We start from the raw sequence: 18,925 nt of genomic DNA on the forward strand, positions 1-18,925 counted from the left end.
TCCACCGAGACTGCGGAAACGCCTAACTTTGAACATTTTACTCAACAATGCTGACCTTTCAGCATTCATACACAGCACCAGCATTTTGGAACCAGGATGAGGAAAGGTAAGGTAAAACGGTAAAAAATATAATAAATCTATTTGTGGCAGAAGAGGATAAAGTTATGTGCAAGTTTCATAGTTGCATCTCATTGCCCATAATTGTGGTGCGTTCAAGGACCCTCAATGAATGTTACAGAGACGTTACCATTTTTTAAAGACAGAGGTAAAGTTAACCAGCAGAAGATACACTAATGATAATATAATCATACCAATAATGAAGTAATTATATTGTTTTTCATATTATCCACTAATGATAATCCTACGTGAATATCAGAAAAGCTGTATTTTACACTCTGAAGTAAAAGAAAACTTGACAGATTTATAATCATATTAAAGTGAAAATGATCTGTAAACATATGCTGGCCACTTTACTTTGAATGTGTTGGCACTTTCTTGGGAATTTTTATTTTATTTTATTTTTTAAATAGAACCAGATTATTTAGTGAAGTTTTTTCTAAACATGTTCTAGAGGCGTTAATTTAATCCCGTTTTTAAAAGTCAAAAACCTAATTAGGTTTTTAAATGTGTTTTAAAATGCCGGTTTCAACCAAATCCATGCAATAATTTGTTTTTAGTAGAGATGTCCGATAATATCGGACTCCCGATATTATCGGCCAATAAATGTTTTAAAATGTAATATCGGAAATTATCGGTATCGGTTTCAAAAAGTAAAATGTATGACTTTTTAAAACGCCGCTGTGTACACGGACATAGGGAGAAGTACAGAGCACCAATAAACCTTAAAGGCACTGCCTTTGTGTGCCGGCCCAATCTCATAATATCTACGGCTTTTCACACACACAAGTGAATGCCAAGCATACTTGGTCAACAGCCATGCAGTTCACACTGAGGGTGGCCGTATAAACAACTTTAACACTGTTACAATTATGCGCCACACTGTGAACCCTAACCCCCCCACCTCAACCCCCCCTAACCCCGCCCACCTCAACCTCCTCATGCTCTCTCAGGGAGAGCATGTCCCAAGTTCTAAGCTGCTGTTTTGAGGCATGTTAAAAAAAATAATGCACTTTGTGACTTCAATAATAAATATGGCCATAACTTGAGTTGATTTATTTTGGAAAGCCTTGTTACATTGTTTAATGCATCCAGCGGGGCATCACAACAAAATTAGGCATATTAATGTGTTAATTCCACAACTGTATATATCGGTATCGGTTGATATCGGTATCGGTAATTAAGAGTTGGACAATATCGGAATATCGTACATCGGCAAAAAAGCCATCTCTAGTTTTTAGTGCATGTAAACAAACATACCAAGTGTGTGTATGGGGCGGCGAAATTGGGTTTGGCGTGGTATGGGGGGCCCTTTCGGAGTCTTGTGTATGGGGGCCCAGAGTTTGGTGCTAGGCCCATCAATAGAGTTGTACAAAAAATCAAATAGACTTAACACTAACATGCTATCTAGTTTCTTAATGACAAAGATTTGTGTCTTTATTTTATCACAGATAAATGCTGCAATTGCACTCTTGGACTCACATTGCACTGTTGTGAGCACGACTTCTTCTTCACTGGCAAGTTGGCTCAACTTGGCTAATATTCATCAGCTTGCTGGAGGAGCGATTGCACTAAAGGATAACTTTTCTTTTGACATTTCTTTGTTACATGCACAAATGTACTATCAACGATCCAAGGGTGCAATATTTCTGACTTGATATATTATATTTAGCATTCTATTTTTGTCTATTTTAAAAAGCTATCCTTCCGAACATTGGAAGTTTCTTTCAAGCAGCACGAGACCATGAGAAGTGTAATAATAATGATCATTTTAAACATATCGTGTATGAAACACAGTGGCTGAGAGAATCACAATCTCAACCCTAAATCAGGCAGTCATTAGTATTTTTAATAATAGTATAGTAATAGTATTTATTGTCTATTGTGAGCGAACTGTGGTGCTGAATTTCCCCCAGGGATCAATAAAGTACTTTCTATTCTATTCTATTCTATCTATTACACTTTTTACAGAATCGTGCAATCCTAATAGATGAAAAAAATATTATCTTTGCGCACATTAGCAAAAAGGTCATTGTGAACCTCATCCATGTTGTTTCAATAGTCCGTGTGTGTTAAAAGTGTCTACCACCAACCAATTATGTTTTTCTTAATAAGGGTTAAGAACAGGAAGTGATGTCGCACATTTCTTATGACACATATCAAAACATCCCCAGCAAATGTTAGCAGCTCAGCTATTATATTATTTTATTCATCTAGAAAATAAGCATTATTACTTTGTAAAGGCAGCCCCTGCATCTGCGCTGCAGCCAACTCACACGTCTTACCTTTTTCTGTGCATTCTAAATCGTGAAAAACTGCTAGTACAAGGCGGTTAACAATGCAGGTAATTGGGATTCATCTTCTCTGCCAATAAAGCGCTCTAAAAACCTCCCAAAGCTGCCAACAAAACTCCATTGACATGGCGTGACCTGCAAATTAACCAAGCTAAAGCTGCATTGTTATTGTAAGAGCTAAAGCTGAGGAACTACTTTTTGGGCGTCGAGGCACATTGCCTTGCTCACACTGCTCCTCCGGACACTAGCGAGCTACTTGAGTTTCTTCTGCTGCTGTATTGCCTTTGATTTTGTGAAAGTTAATGTTGGGTTGTAAATCCTGCATCTCACATGTATAGCAGAAGGTTGTGGCACTAAGCCGCGAAGTTGGTCAACGTTGAAATACCACAGCAGTGGATACTTGATTTAAACAAACGGAACAAAGCATGAAACCCAACAACACCTCTCGGAGGACTCTGTAAATGTTTCCTCCCGGCGTTTTCATCTGAGGAGTGAGGATTGTGCTGGATTTAGCAGCTGAAGGAGAGCACATGTGCTGAAAGATACAAACATATCATCAGTCGGCACCCAATTGAGAGCGGATATTGTAAGTCACTTTTTTTAAAAAGGTTTTTGGTGGAAACTTTTAGCAATAGTGCTACATGCTAACTCTCCAAGGCTGCCATGAAGTCTGCCCTTAGTGGTAGCAAACACAGAAAGTGTTTTCTATGTTTTTTTTCTTGAAGGAAGTAGCGTTCACTCTGTGAAATCATTGCGCCCAGGAATTAAAGGCCTACTGAAACCCACTACTACAGACCACGCAGTCTGATAGTTTATATATCAATGATGAAATCTTAACATTGCAACACATGCCAATACGGCCGGGTTAGCTTACTAAAGTGCAATTTTAAATTTCGCGCAAAATATCCTGCTGAAAACGTCTCGGTATGATGACGCCTGCACGTGACGTCACGGATTGTAGAGGACATTTTCGGACAGCATGGTGGCCAGCTATTAGATTGTCTGTTTTCATCGCAAAATTCCACAGTATTCTGGACATCTGTGTTGGTGAATCTTTTGCAATTTGTTCAATGAACAATGGAGACAGCAAAGAAGAAAGCTGTCGGTGGGAAGCGGTGTAATGCGGCCGACTGCAGCAACACAAACACAGCCGGTGTTTCTTTGTTTACATTCCCGAAAGATGACAGTCAAGCTTTACCATTGGCCTGTGGAGAACTGGGACAACAGAGACTCTTACCAGGAGGACTTTGAGTTGGATGCGCAGACACGGTACCGTGAGTACGCATGCAGCTGCGGCTTCCAAACATTTGATCACTTGCCCGTACGCGAGTGCCGCTATGTGCATGTCACGTACGTAACTTTGGGGACTTTGGGGAAATATATGTGCTGTATGAACTTTGGGGAGGTGAACGGTACTTTGGGCTGTGAGATTGAGTGTGTTGTGCAGGTGTTTGAGTTGTATTGGCGGGTTATATGGACGGGAGGGGGAAAGTGTTTGTCATGCGGGATTAATTTGTGGCATATTAAATATAAGCCTGGTTGTGTTGTGGCTAATAGAGTATATATATGTCTTGTGTTTATTTACTGTTTTAGTCATTCCCAGCTGAATATCAGGTCCCACCCGCTTCTCACAGCATCTTCCCTATCTGAATCGCTCCCACTGCCCTCTAGTCCTTCACTCTCACTTTCCTCATCCACGAAGCTTTCATCCTCGCTCAAATTAATGGGGAAATCGTCACTTTCTCGGTCCGAATCGCTCTCGCTGCTGGTGTCCATGATTGTAAACAATGTGCAGATGTGAGGAGCTCCACAACCTGTGACGTCACGCTACTCGTCTGCTACTTCCGGTACAGGCAAGGCTTTTTTATCAGCGACCAAAAGTTGCGAACTTTATCGTCGATGTTCTCTACTAAATCCTTTCAGCAAAAATATGGCAATATCGCAAAATGATCAAGTATGACACATAGAATGGACCTGCTATCCCCGTTTAAATAAGAAAATTGCATTTCAGTAGGCCTTTAAGTTATGGCAATGCTTAAAATGACCAAAATACCGTAAATATTACATGTTATCATGCATTGTGTTACTACATCACATACATACGTACAGCATGTATATAAACAGTGTTAGAGGATCTATGGATGGTTTTCTGAGGGCTTTCTAATCCAATCCAATCTACTTTATTTGTATAGCACATTTAAACAACATACATGTTTCCAAAGTGCTGCACAACAGTATTAAAAACAATATTCAAATATTATCCTTAGCTCCACCAATGACTGAATAAAAACAAAAAACAAACATATATATAAAAACAATATATAAACAATATAAAAATAAATATGATTAAAAACTATTTTAAAGGGTAAAACCAATTAAAACAATAAATAGAAACCACAGAAGACCACACAACTCACATAGTGATAAAAAGCCAAAGAATAAAAGTGGGTCTTAAGACGAGACTTAAAACACTCCACTGAGCAGTTCGAACATGGAGGGTCAGAGTGTTCCAGAGCTTAGGGCCGACCACAGAGAAGGCCCTGTCTCCCCTGGTTTTAAGTCTGGTCTTGGGCACCACAAGCTGGAGCTGGCTCTCGGACCTCAGAGTGCGCGCAGGAGTGTACATTTGGATGAGGTCCGGGATATAATGAGGTGCTAATCCATGTAAAGCTTTCTAGGCGGAATGGATGACTCTCTATTACCTGCATTGTTTGCTGCCTGTTATGAGCAATTTTTTTACATATTTTTTTATTATTATTAATCAATCCAACAAAATCATACACAATAATACCATAATAATACAATTCCAGTTCCAAAACCAAACCCGGCCCAGCAACATACAGAATAGCAATCAACAGAGCAATTGAAAAGACACACAAACGTGACACAAAACAATCCAAAAGTAGTCAAACAAGAATGAATAATATCAACAACAGTATCAATATTCATAAGAATTCCAACATAGCAGTGATTAGAAATCCCTCATTGACATTATCATCACAGCCATTTATAAAAACAATAAAAACATTGAAAAAAAAAAATATATACCGTATTTTTCGGACTATAAGTCGCAGTTTTTTTCATAGTTTGGCCGGTGGTGCGACTTATGTGTGAAATTATTAACACATTACCGTAAAATATCAAATAATATTATTTAGCTCATTCACGTAAGAGACTAGACGTATAAGATTTCATGTGATTTAGCGATTAGGAGTGACAGATTGTTTGGTAAACGTATAGCATGTTCTATATGTTATAGTTATTTGAATGACTCTTACCATTATATGTTACGTTAACATACCAGGCACGTTCTCAGTTGGTTATTTATGCCTCATATAACGTACACTTATTCAGCCTGTTGTTCACTATTCTTTATTTATTTTAAATTGCCTTTCAAATGTCTATTCTTGGTGTTGGGTTTTGTCAAATAAATTTCCCCAAAAAATGTGACTTATACTCCAGTGCGACTTATATATGTTTTTTTTCCTTCTTTATTATGCATTTTCGGCCGGTGCGACTTATACTCCTGAGCGACTTATACTCCGAAAAGGGAAAAAGACGTGTGTGTTCTTGTCTCACATAAGGATTGTAGTTGATGGACAAAATGTCCCAAAAAAGTGCAGTTTTCCCATCAGGGAGCGATGTTTACCAACATACCCTTGCGCGGCCACACCAGCTGGCCTCCGTTACAACGTGGTCATTAATTACACAATATAATATCAAATCTGCATTCCAAATTTACTTACTCGGAGCAGTGTAGCACTGTGGGGAGCTGATTTTGTGCTTATTCAGTGAGGTGTGAAATCACTCCAGGCCACACAGTCCACGGGCTTTACTTCAGTATTCTTAAGAGACATGAGTAATAGCAATGCTATCTCCACCCGCCATCTGTTGCGCTTAAAGATTTTGCATCACATTTATTGCTTTTCTTGATATTTCCCAATTCCTATGTGCATTGTGTGTCATAATTTGATTCAGTGAACATCTCATAAATAGGAACTGGATTATGTACTCAAGGCCGATGCTGTTAGACAAAATAAATCACCAGATTTTATCTGGTTTCGAGGGGTTGAACTCTTGTTTAATGTCTTTTTACATCTTCACGCAAATATTCCAAACATGTAAAAACATCCTTTTTTTTGTAGATTGTCCCAGTAAGAAATGGGGTCCTTACTGTGACAAAGACTGCCCGGAGTGTCTCAACGGTGGAGTTTGTCATGATGTGGACGGAGATTGTATCTGCCCTCCTGGATTTATGGGAACACGCTGTGAGACCGGTTGGTACTCTTATGACTTCAGGAATGTAGAGATCTTTAAGATATATTCTATGTCTGACAGGGGTTACACATTCAAAAGTTGACATATTGAATGAGCTCAGGGCCTGATCTGCTAAAGTTTGCATTTACTAAAACATGTGCAAACATTATATCACACGCACAGCTGATCTACTAAATGTGTGCACAGAGGATTGTGTCTCTATTAGAGCAGAACTAGGAGCACAATACATTGAGCATGTCTGTCTTTGTGAATGTGCAGAATATATTCTGATGATATGATGATTATTTCCTCCTGACATGGAGGAGAAAATGCCAATTTAATCATTTAGCACGAGCACTGTGATTTATCAAGACTGAAATTGTTCTGAAGCCGCAATGTTGCGTGTGTTTTTAGTACCTCTATAGCAGGGGTCGGGAACCTTTTTGAAAGCCAAATATTTTAAAAATGTATTTCCGTGAGAGCCATATAATATTTTTTTAACACTGAATACAACTAAATGCGTGCATTTTTAGGTAAAACCAACATTTTTAGAGTATAACTGTTATGTATACAGTGGGAGTAGGAGTTGTGACAGCACAGAACCACAAGGGGGCAATATTGCTCTATGTATTTATCATATGTATATATAAACAATATAATAAATAATGAACAATATAATTGCATTAAACAACAAAGGAATGGAGTGTGTGAACTAGAGATGTCCTGAGCCGATATTTGGATCGGATCGGCCGCCGATATTTGCCAAAAAATGCGTATCGGCAAGGCATGGGAAAATGCCGATCCAGATCCAGTTTAAAAAAAAACTCCGGTCCGTGTTTTCCAACGCACAGATTTAAATAATGCATTCCACTTTTCTGCTGCTCCCTATTTCCGTTCCGCATTTTCCAGCACACCTTCAACACATCCACACGTCTGTGGATTCTCACGCAGTTGCTTTTAGCTGCTGGCATTGCACAACAGGCTCTTCCCACTCATTCTTCTGCCTCCTTCTCACAGACAGCAAGCGCAACTTCTTACACATGTCACATACTGTCACGTCATACGTCACATACGTATGCGTCCTCTCCCAGCAGAGAGGTAGCAGCATGGCTAACGTTAGCTGTGATGCTAGCGCAGCCGCTAAGGTGCGCGCCTGCTCAAACGTCCTCTGCGCACGGCAAATCTATGCCACGCACAAAATCAAATAAAAAAATAAGCGCATAACAATTTTCGACACACGGACACGACAGAGAAAACAGTTTTCTTCATCATTGTTCAAATATTGTAACGTCTGTCGAGACGCTTATCTCCATTCGGTGCCACACGTCCACACCATCAAAATGCCCAGGTAAAAATTTCCACATCAACACCGTATGAAAAAAATAGTGATTTTTTTTAGTTGTGATTTCCTTCTCTGCATGAAAGTTTAAAAGTATATTAATGCAGTATGAAGAAGAATGTTTTAATGTAGACATGCAAGCCTTGAAAGAACATTTTGAAAATCAAGACTACATTTCCTGCAAATGGGTGCATTTCTACCCTATATTTTAACTTTAGATTTATTCTCATATCAAATTCTTTTGGCTGTCTTTTTGACACTTACATCCGGCGCCCCCCTCCACACCCTGGATTATAAATAATGTAAATAATTCAATGTGATTATCTTGTGTGATGACTGTATTATGATGATAGTATATATCTGATAGTATATATCTGTATCATGAATCAATTTAAGTGGACCCCGACTTAAACAAGTTGAAAAACTTATTCGGGTAGTACCATTTAGTGGTCAATTGTACGGAATATGTACTTCACTGTGCAACCTACTAATAAAGGTCTCAATCAATCAATCAAAACACATAAAATCATCATAATGCTGTGATTATATGCATCAAGTGTTCATTCAAGGCTAAGGCAAAATATCGAGATATATATCGTGTATCGCAATATGGCCTTAAAATATCGTAATATTAAAAAAAGGCCATATCGCCCAGCCCTAGTTCAATGATGCCATTTCTGTTTGTCATGTATAATTTTGTCTATTTTGTGTTTATCCTTGAATAAACAGGTCAGTTTTTTGTTACCAACCATTGTGTATTATTCAAACTCCCCTAATTCAGCTGGCTAGTTGTTATCAAGAGTACTAAAACCCTTTTCAACATGATTCTGACAACTAAGTAGGCTAAATAACTTTAAACTTTAATACATGCTCGGATAGGCCAGTATCGGTCAGTATCGGTATCGGATCGGAAGTGCAAAAACAATATCGGTATCGGATCGGAAGTGCAAAAACCTGGATCGGGACATCCCTAGTGTGAACTAGATCCAAAAGGGGTGTATGGTGGAAGACTATGTGTATGAATAATTAGCTGTTGAGTATTACCATAATTGTTGGATGAGGAAGCAGCCAAATCCAAAGGGGATAGGCAAAAGGGGTCCGTGATCCAAGCGAGGTCCCTGAGGCAGAGAGAGGCGTCAAGGGGTCCGTGTCCAGAGCGGGGGTCGAGGATCAAGGGAGGCAGTCGAGATCCAGGGGTGGGGTCCAAGGAAGCGAGAAGCACAGCTCGAATCCAAGGCAACAGAAGGAAAACACTGCGGGCACAAGGGAGAAGACAGGGGACAAATCAAGTACTGGGAAGAAAGAGCTAACGATCTCATCAAGCATGTAGATCGCTTACGGTACGCCAACAGAAGGTTATATTACGGAGAGGGATGGCAGGTTGTGCAGGCTTTTGAAGGCAGGTCTGATCATCAGCTCCAGGTGTGCAGATTGATTGCAGCTGTTCGCTGCCGCTGGTCTGGGCGCGCATTGCGCGCTCTCGGAGCTGCGCTCGGTGCATCGCAAAGATGAATGGGCACTGACGCGCGCCTAGACCGTGACAATAATAAGTATCTTAATCTTTTCAATAACATTGTTATTCTGAAGCTAACCAATAAAAAATAAAATACTTCTTACCATTTATGCGACTTCTTGAACAGGTGCAGTAGAAAATGGATAGATGGATTAAAATGCATGAGAATGTTTTATATTTTGAACGTTATTTTTAACACTGTGATTACCAGCAGAATTATTCATTATCGTGACAAGCAATGTCAGCTAAGATTTATCTGAGAGCCAGATGCAGTCATCAAAAGAGCCACATCTGGCTCGAGAGCCATGGGTTCCCTACCCCTATTCTATAGAGACGTGCAAACTATCAGTTGTGCAGAAATGGCTACGTATGCTTTGTCAACATACATGGCAAAATATTAAAAGTAAAATATTAGACATATCATCTATTCAACAGTAGAATGTTATAACTTTGTAGTTGATGGATGACTTAAGGCAGGGGTGTCAAACTAATTTTAGATCGGGGGCCACATGGAAAAAATATACTCCCAAGTGGGCCGGACTGGTAAAATCACAGCACGATAACTTAAAAATAAAGACATCTTCAGATTGTTTTCTTAGTTTAAAAATAGAACAAGCACATTCTGAAATTGTACAAATCCTCATGTTGTTGTTTTTTTTTTACACTTACATGTTACTTATGTGATAATGTTCATTAGTCAACTCATTGGTGTTCATTTTAAATCTATCACGATAAAAAAATTACATCAAAATCAAATTACAGTATGTTATTTATGGAGTTTGATCATTTTCCTCGACTGGTGCACTAACATCATGTGGTTTATTTTGTACATAAGTAGCATCATCTACAAAAATACAAAGAATTGCTATTTCGACACCCAGTGGACACATTTAGAACAGCAGTTTCTTTCATTCAAAAATTTCAGGTTAATTTCTATACTTAGCAAACTCATCCTGCGGGGCGTATTAAACCTGTTTGCGGTCCTGATCTGGCCCCCGGGCTGTACGTTTGACACCCCTGAATTAAGGGGCTGAATAAAACAAATTAAATCGATGCATTCTGAGGTCTGTTGGTATTTTTTTTATGGCATTTTCATTTAGGAAATATAGTATTAAAATATGTATCTCCTAAATGAAAAAATGTCTTGCAACATGCATTTTCTTGCGTTTGGTTCATACCAGACGCATGACCCGGTGTTGTGATGGTCTACCGCCCCCACGCGAAGCACATTGTTAGTGTGCTAAAATACGTTTCTGTAGTCTATATTCCGATTCTACATTACAGAAAAGATGTTATAGCTTCACAGGTAGGAGCATGGTTTGATTGATTGATTGAAACTTTTATTAGTAGATTGTACAGTACAGTACATATTCCGTACAATTGACCACTAAATGGTAACACCCGAATAAGTTTTTCAACTTGTTTAAGTCAGGGCCCACGTAAATCAATTCATGGGGGGGGGGGTTTCAATCAATCAATCAATCAATGTTTATTTATATAGCCCTAAATCACAAGTGTCTCAAAGGGCTGCACAAGCCACAACGACATACTCGGTACAAAGCCCACATAAGGGCAAGGAAAAACTCACCCCAGTGGGACGTCGATGTGAATGACTATGAGAAACCTTGGAGAGGACCGCATATGTGGGTAACCCCCCCCCCCTCTAGGGGAGACCGAAAGCAATGGATGTCGAGTGGGTCTGACATAATATTGTGTTTGGTTGATATCAGCGCTTCAGTCATCAACAATTGCATCATCTGAGAAATGGACATTGAAACAGTGTAAGTCTGACTTTGTAACTTGGTAACATGAATATGGAGGGAAAGTAGTGTTTTCATGGGCAGTAGTATACGCAAAGACCTAATTGGAATAGGGCGGTCTGGAACACTTTTTCACTTGTTATCAGTTGTACACACAGTCTTTGCACACGCTGTTTAGCTGTTTTATTTCAATCTTAGTAGATCAGGCCCTTGGTGAGTTCTCTTATCCCCCCTGACAAAGACTGTAGTCTGCAGGAGTTAAAACATGCAACTCACACAAAATGAAATGCAATGCATCTCTTTATACTTTTCGATAATACATGTGTCCTTCTTTGATGGTTTGTAGCCTGCAGAGAAGGAATGTTTGGTCGAAACTGCCAAGAGTCGTGCAGCACAGAGCTAAACTGCAAGGGCCTTCGCTTGTGCCTACCTGACCCTTACGGCTGCTCCTGCGCTAGTGGCTGGTTTGGGAGCCGTTGTGAGAAGGGTACCGGCCATCGTCACTTCAATCAGTCAGCGAATAATGCAAATATCTATGGTACAGTTTGCTGTTAAAACTTTTCTTTTTTAATTTCTGCTCCCAGCCTGTCATAATGACATGTATGGACCAGACTGCAGGCTGAGCTGTCGATGTCAGAATGGAGGAGTCTGCAATCGCTTTAGTGGATGTCAGTGTCCCACAGGATGGAGGGGACAGAACTGTGAGAAATCTGGTGAGTTCTTTATTTTATTAGTCAATCCACACAGGCATGGGCCGCTATGAGATTTTAATGATCTCATAACTTTAGGCAATTGTAACGAAGGCCAGCCAATGTGACTGGGCCATGTGTTCGCTGGTAAACCTCACTTTACTACTCCTTTGACTACTGCGTCATTTACGTTTTTTGGATGCGAGTGCTCACAGCATAGATGTATACATACAAGACTAGATTTGAAACAACTGTGGACGCCTGCTAAGTGAAAACTTGGCAAGCAGACATCTTTGATTTAATTTCTTTGCCCTCTAAAACCACAGAACGCCCAGACGCTTTGCCCGCAGTCGCCATAAACGTGCGACTCAAAGACAACTGTCATCTACCTACTCATTTATAGTAGAGATGTCCGATGATATCAGGCTGCCGATATTATCGGTCGATAAATGTTGTAAAATGTAATATCGGAAATTATCAGTATCGGTTTCAAAAAGTAAAATGTATGACTTTTTAAAACGCCGCTGTACGGAGTGGTACACGGACGTAGGGAGACGTACAGAGCGCCAATAAACCTTAAAGGCACTGCCTTTGAGTGCCGGCCCAGTCACATAATATCTACGGCTTTTCACACACACAAGTGAATGCAAATCATACTTGGTCAACAGCCATACAAGTCACACTGAGGGTGGCCGTATAAACAACTTTAACACTGTTACAAATATGCGCCACACTGTGAACCCACACCAAACGAGAATGACAAACACATGTCGGGAGAACAACCGCACCGTAACACAACATTAACACAACAGAACAAATACCCAGAACCCCTTGCAGCACTAACTCTTCCGGGACGCTACAATATACAACCCCGCATGTCCCAAATTCCAAGCTGCTATTTTGTGGCATGTTAAAAAAAAATAATGTGCTTTGTGACTTCAATAATAAATATGGCAGTGCCATGTTGGCATTTTTTTTCCATAACTTGAGTTGATTTATTTTGGAAAACCTTGTTACATTGTTTAATGCATCCAGCGGGGCATCACAAGAAAACAAGAAAACTCCCGAATTTCAGTGCCCCTCCCGAAAATCTCAACCATTCTCCCGAATTTCTCCCGATTTCCTCCCAGACAACAATATTGGGGACGTGCCTTAGCACTGCCTTTGCGTGTCGGCCCAATCACATAATATCTACGACTTTTCACACAAGTGAATGCAATTCATACTTGGTCAACAGCCATACAGGTCACACTGAGGGTGACGGTATAAACAATTTTAACACTGTTACAAATATGCGCCACACTGTGAACCCACACCAAGCAAGAATGACAAACACATTTTGAGAGAACATCCGCACCGTAACACAACATAAACACAACAGAACAAATACCCAGAACCCCTTGCATCACTAACTCTTCCGGGACGCTACATTATACACCCCCTGCTACCCCCTACCCCCCACCTCAACCCGCCCCCCCAAACCCGCCCACCTCAACGTCCTCATGCCCTCATAAAAAAAAAATGCACTTTGTGACTACAATAATAAATATGGCAGTGCCATGTTGCCAATTTTTTCCATAACTTGAGTTGATTTATTTTGGAAAACCTTGTTACATTGTTTAATGCATCCAGCGAGGCATCACAAGAAAATTAGGCATAATAATGTGTTAATTCCACGACTGTATATATTGGTATCGGTTGATATCGGAATCGGTAATTAAGAGTTGGACAATATCAGAATATCGGATATCGGCAAAAAAGCCATTATCGGACATCTCTAATTTATAGCTATAGATTGAAAGTGTTGCCGGCCGGCGGCTGCACTTTGTGAATATCATCGTGTCTCTTGATTTATTAATCTACTTGATAATTTCTTCGTTCTTCGCTGGTACTCTCTGCTGTAACCTGATTCCAATTAGACTTCTGTTGAAATTAGGATTGTACGGTATACCGGTATTAGAATAGTACCGCGATACTACTGAATCATATTTGGTACGATCCCCCCCCCCCCCGTCGATATTTTTTGGCATCACATATTCTTTCGTATTTCAATTTATTTATATTATGTTTATAAACTCAGGAAATATGTCCCTGGACACATGAGGGACGGCGTGGCGCAGTGGGAGAGTGGCTGTGCGCAACCCAAGGGTCCCTGGTACAATCCCCACCTAGTACCAACCTCGTCATGTCCGTTGTGTCCTGAGCAAGACACTTCACCCTTGCTCCTGATGGCTGCTGGTTAGCGCCTTGCATGGCAGCTCCCTCCATCAGTGTGTGAATGTGTGTGTGAATGGGTAAATGTGGAAGTAGTGTCAAAGCGCTTTGAGTACCTTGAAGGTAGAAAAGCGCTATACAAGTACAACCCATTTATCATTTATCATTTATATGACCAATGTATGATCCTGTAAACTACTTGGTATCAGATTGATACCCAAATTTGTGGTGTCATCCAAAACTAGTTTGAAGTATCCAAACAACAGAAGAATAAGTGATTATTACATTTTAACAGAAGTGTAGATAGAACATGTTAAAAGAGAAAGTAAGCAGATATTAACAGTAAATGAACAAGTAGATTAATAATTCCTTTTCTACCACTTGTCCTTAATAATTTTGTCAAAATAATAGAATGGACAATGACACAATATGTTACTGCATACGTCAGCAGACTAATTGGGAGCCTTTGTTTGCTTACTTACTACTAAAAGACAAGTTGTCTTGTATGTTCACTATTTTATTTAAGGACAAACTTGCAAAAAGAAACATATGTTTAATGTACCCTAAGATTTTCTATTAAAATAAAGCCAATAATGCAATTTTTTGTGGTCCTCTTTATTTAGAAAAGTATCAAAAAGTACCGAAAAGTATCAAAATAATGTTGGTACCGGTACCAGTACCAACATATTGGTATCGGGACAACACTAGTTGAAATATGCAAAGCATTAATATTGTTTTCATGTTTCACTACTTCACATTCAAGCCAGCTTAGTGCCGTGGTTAGCATGTTTTCCTCTCCTCCGTGTGTGCTCACGCTTGATCTGCATTTCTTTATTCAACATACGTAAATAATGGATATTTGCAAATGTGTCTATTGATTCAGCATTGTGCACATTCTAATTGTGATGCATTGAAGAATAGGTCATTTTTACCACCTCTATAACTGGCCCATGCCTAATCCTCACTGAAAAACATAGGATAAAAGTAACAATTGATCTTTTTTTTTTATCATCCTCTTTTCTGTCTTTTTTATGATGTCTTGTAATCACACCATTTAACTCTCTCTAGACCGAGCTCCAGAGATCTTGGACTTGGACAGCAATTTAGAGTGGAATCTTAACTCAAGCCCAAAGATATTTTGTTCAGCCACAGGCAATCCTCTGCCCAGCCATGACAGCATTGAGCTGCGGAAGTTGGACAGCACTGTGCTCAAGGTAAGAAGACCAACAAATTACACACTAACATTTAGACTTGGACAAACTTTCATGATCCACAAGGGAAATTGTTCTACACGGTAGCTCAGTTCCTAAGGATGGGTGAATCTTGTGAGAGAAAGGTTGGGGTTAATCATTTTGCAATGTAGTCTGCTGAAAATTATGGAAAGTGCCATTCTACATACCAACTGATGCCGTGGTCAAAGTTGTAATTGCCACAAAGCACATTTTAAAATATTCAACACTCTACTGTGTCTAAAGTGGATAGTGCACCCCACCAATCCGTCACGTTTCATGTGTCAGGTAAACAAATGGGGCCATATGAATCCCCTTCCTACTGTGTGGCAAAGAACGATGTTGTAATGTAGATGTCAAGGTAATTTAGTAATTAGCAATCATTTATGTAAGCACCACTGTCGTAGCTCAACATGCTGGGCAAATGTAAAAAAAACACTTGACCATGAAACTGATTCATTCATTATCGGAAAAGTAGCAGCAGAAGTCAGAACAAAGCATCAACCAACCAAAACTGAATGTGTTCGACCTGGTCACACGTAGTCACAAACAGTGACGTGCGGTGAGGTTCATGGCTGGTGAGGCACTGACTTCATCACAGTCAGATTTACAAACATATGAACCCTAAGAGTATCTTATTCACCATTTGATTGGCAGCAGTGGCAGCAGTTAACGGGTTATGTTTAAAAGCTCATACCAGCATTCTTCCCTGCTTGGCACTCAGCATCAAGGGTTGGAATTGGGGGTTAAATCACCAAAAATGACGCCGCTGCTGCCCACTGCTCCCCTCACCTCAATTAATTGTTTTCCTATTCCATGCCTTCTTTAAAATATGTTTTGTTTAACCATTTTATAGTGACTAGAGTAATGTACTGTACGTAAGTAATATACCGTAGCAGCAGTAGCTACAATAAAAGTATTAATAATACAGAAATAATAAGTAATTGTAATAGTGCAGCCAAACTATATCAAGAATCAGACTCACAAAATAGTAACGCGTTAGATTACTCATTATATTAGAGTACAACATCACGCCTCACAAGTGTTAGTTACATTTTTTGAGGTGGTAAAAGCTTGTGCGTACGCCTTATAACACGCATGGCCAGGGTGAATAAAATAAAACATTCATGATTTTTCCTGGACTTCGTCTAAGTATGCGCCGATTTTAAAGATAAGGATATATAATATTAACATATCTCCTATAGATAACGCCAAAAGAAGAAAAAGCCAGCAGACACCAAAACATATCATTTGAATTTGTTTTAATCAGCCCCTTACTAAGTCATTTAGTAGCTATGCAATTATAAAATGATATTGCCTAATAGACGCTATATGTCCATTCAATTTTATTTATGACAGTCCAAAGATGTTGACAAACACGCGTAGGAGGAGGGATTATCCATCCATCATTTGTCTCTACAGCGCAATCGCCTCCTTTCTCACAGCTATTTGTGCGTAACTATGCTAGTTTGCATGCACATTTTAATCGTGCTAAATTAAGACGCAAAACCGGCAGACGCAGAACTTTTTTTTTTTTTTTTTTTTTTTGTCCTGTCCAGCTACTCAGGCAAATCATTTGTTGATGTCAATGCCCATATCGGCTGTACAGATTTACTTTAGAAAAGAGAAGGGTTGGATACTTCTCTTGTTGCCTTATTTGTATTTGACTTTATTAAATGGATTCATATTATTATTTGGTGCAGCCGGGCTGCAGCAGGAGGGGATGGAAAGAGAAAAAAAGGAAGACAGAGGGGGAAATTGCAGGCACAAGAGGGGGATAAGACAGAGGGACAACAACAGAACAACATCAGCAAATATGATATGTACAAATATGATGGTAAAGTGATAGCAAAGAAACAATTAGTGACATAAAAATTAATGATACAGAAATGACAATGAATGTATTATTACACTACAAATGGAGCAATAAAAATACCAATAGAAATAGCACTATTGATAATGAATAATAACAATAATTACCTCTGTTATCAACAATACAATTGTTTCAAATGCCACAATACATATATGTAATGATAACTTGAAATACAAAAGAAAGAAAGGGGAAGAAAGAGAAGCCAACTATATTAACCTTGTAGATTGTTATGGCAATAATAGGTTAAGCTTTGTCAGTGTGCCATGTGTTACCCAGTTTCCCCTAGGGCAACAACGTTAATTTGTGTTTGATGAAAGGTGATTATATGCAAGAGTGTATGTATGTATATGTACAGTATGTGTATTGTATGTTTTTACAGTGAATGTATATGTACAGTATGTGTATATGTTTGTTTGTACAGTGAATGAGTGGATGTACGAACTTTGAGTGTGTAGGTATCTACTGTATTTGTGTATGTACCTGTATGTGTGTGCATATGTATGTATATATGTATGAATAATTGTGTGTATGTGAGTATATACAGTATGTGTATCTGTATGAACAATATATTTGACTCACAGTATGTACGCAGAACAGTTTAAGCCTTGGTAAATCACATTGCATGTGTAAAATGATTATATTTGCATCTCTAACTCCAAGTATTATGCGCGTTCTGATAATCAACATGTATTCTGCGTGTAAATGAGGACAGACAGGTTAAATGGATTGTGCTCTCTCTTTGACGCAGTCTTCTACGCACAAGCTTAGTAGATCAGCTTTGCGTACGCTATCAAGTTTGCACGTTTTAATACACACAATACTTTAGTAGAGCAGGCACAAAATTGTTCTGGTACTGCTAAGTATAATTTGGTTTTTTTCCTTAAAATAAGTGGCACCACTTTCTCTGTCAAACATGTTTTATGTGTCTTCTCCATTTGTGTATTTCATTCTCAGGCCTCACACACTGTCATGGACTCCAATAAAAGTATAGCCATGTTTGAGATCCCTCGTCTGAGTGCCCAACAAGGAGGACTTTGGGAGTGCAGGGTGTCGACCAACGGAGGCCAGGACTCGCGTAAATTCAATCTCACCATTAAAGGTCTGTATGAAAGAATTTCAAAATAATCATGTACAAACCCCGTTTCCATATTAGTTGGGAAATTGTGTTAGATGTAAATATAAACGGAATACAATGATTTGCAAATCCTTTTCAACCCATATTCAGTTGAATATGCTACAAAGACAACATATTTGATGTTCAAACTGATAAACATTATTTTTTTGCAAATAATCATTAACTTTAGAATTTGATGCCAGCAACACGTGACAAAGAAGTTGGGAAAGGTGGCAATAAATACTGATAAAGTTGAGGAATGCTCATCAAACACTTATTTGGAACATCCCACAGGTGAACAGGCAAATTGGGAACAGGTGGGTGCCATGATTGGGTATAAAAGTAGATTCCATGAAATGCTCAGTCATTCACAAACAAGGATGGGGCGAGGGTCACCACTTTGTCAACAAATGCGTGAGAAAATTGTTGAACAGTTTAAAAAAAACCTTTCTCAACCAGCTATTGCAAGGAATTTAGGGATTTCACCATCTACGGTCCATAATATCATCAAAGGGTTCAGAGAATC

The 18,925-nt window shown here is 39.2% G+C and overlaps 1 protein-coding gene across 4 annotated transcripts in view; it reads left to right on the forward strand.

The window, feature by feature from the left end:
• tie1 (tyrosine kinase with immunoglobulin-like and EGF-like domains 1) overlaps positions 1-18,925 on the forward strand; it is a 115,364-nt gene that overhangs the window by 60,862 nt on the left and 35,577 nt on the right. For all 4 annotated transcript variants that reach the window (XM_061975673.2, XM_061975671.2, XM_061975674.2 and 1 more), the window contains exons 5-9: positions 6,557-6,688; positions 11,627-11,767; positions 11,865-11,993; positions 15,252-15,397; positions 18,240-18,384. In XM_061975673.2, coding sequence (XP_061831657.1) covers positions 6,557-6,688; positions 11,627-11,767; positions 11,865-11,993; positions 15,252-15,397; positions 18,240-18,384 — 693 coding nt within the window. The remainder of the gene's footprint in view (positions 1-6,556; positions 6,689-11,626; positions 11,768-11,864; positions 11,994-15,251; positions 15,398-18,239; positions 18,385-18,925) is intronic.

This window comes from Nerophis lumbriciformis, linkage group LG14 (genome assembly GCF_033978685.3).
Source record: "Nerophis lumbriciformis linkage group LG14, RoL_Nlum_v2.1, whole genome shotgun sequence".
Classification (NCBI taxonomy): Eukaryota; Metazoa; Chordata; class Actinopteri; order Syngnathiformes; family Syngnathidae; genus Nerophis; species Nerophis lumbriciformis.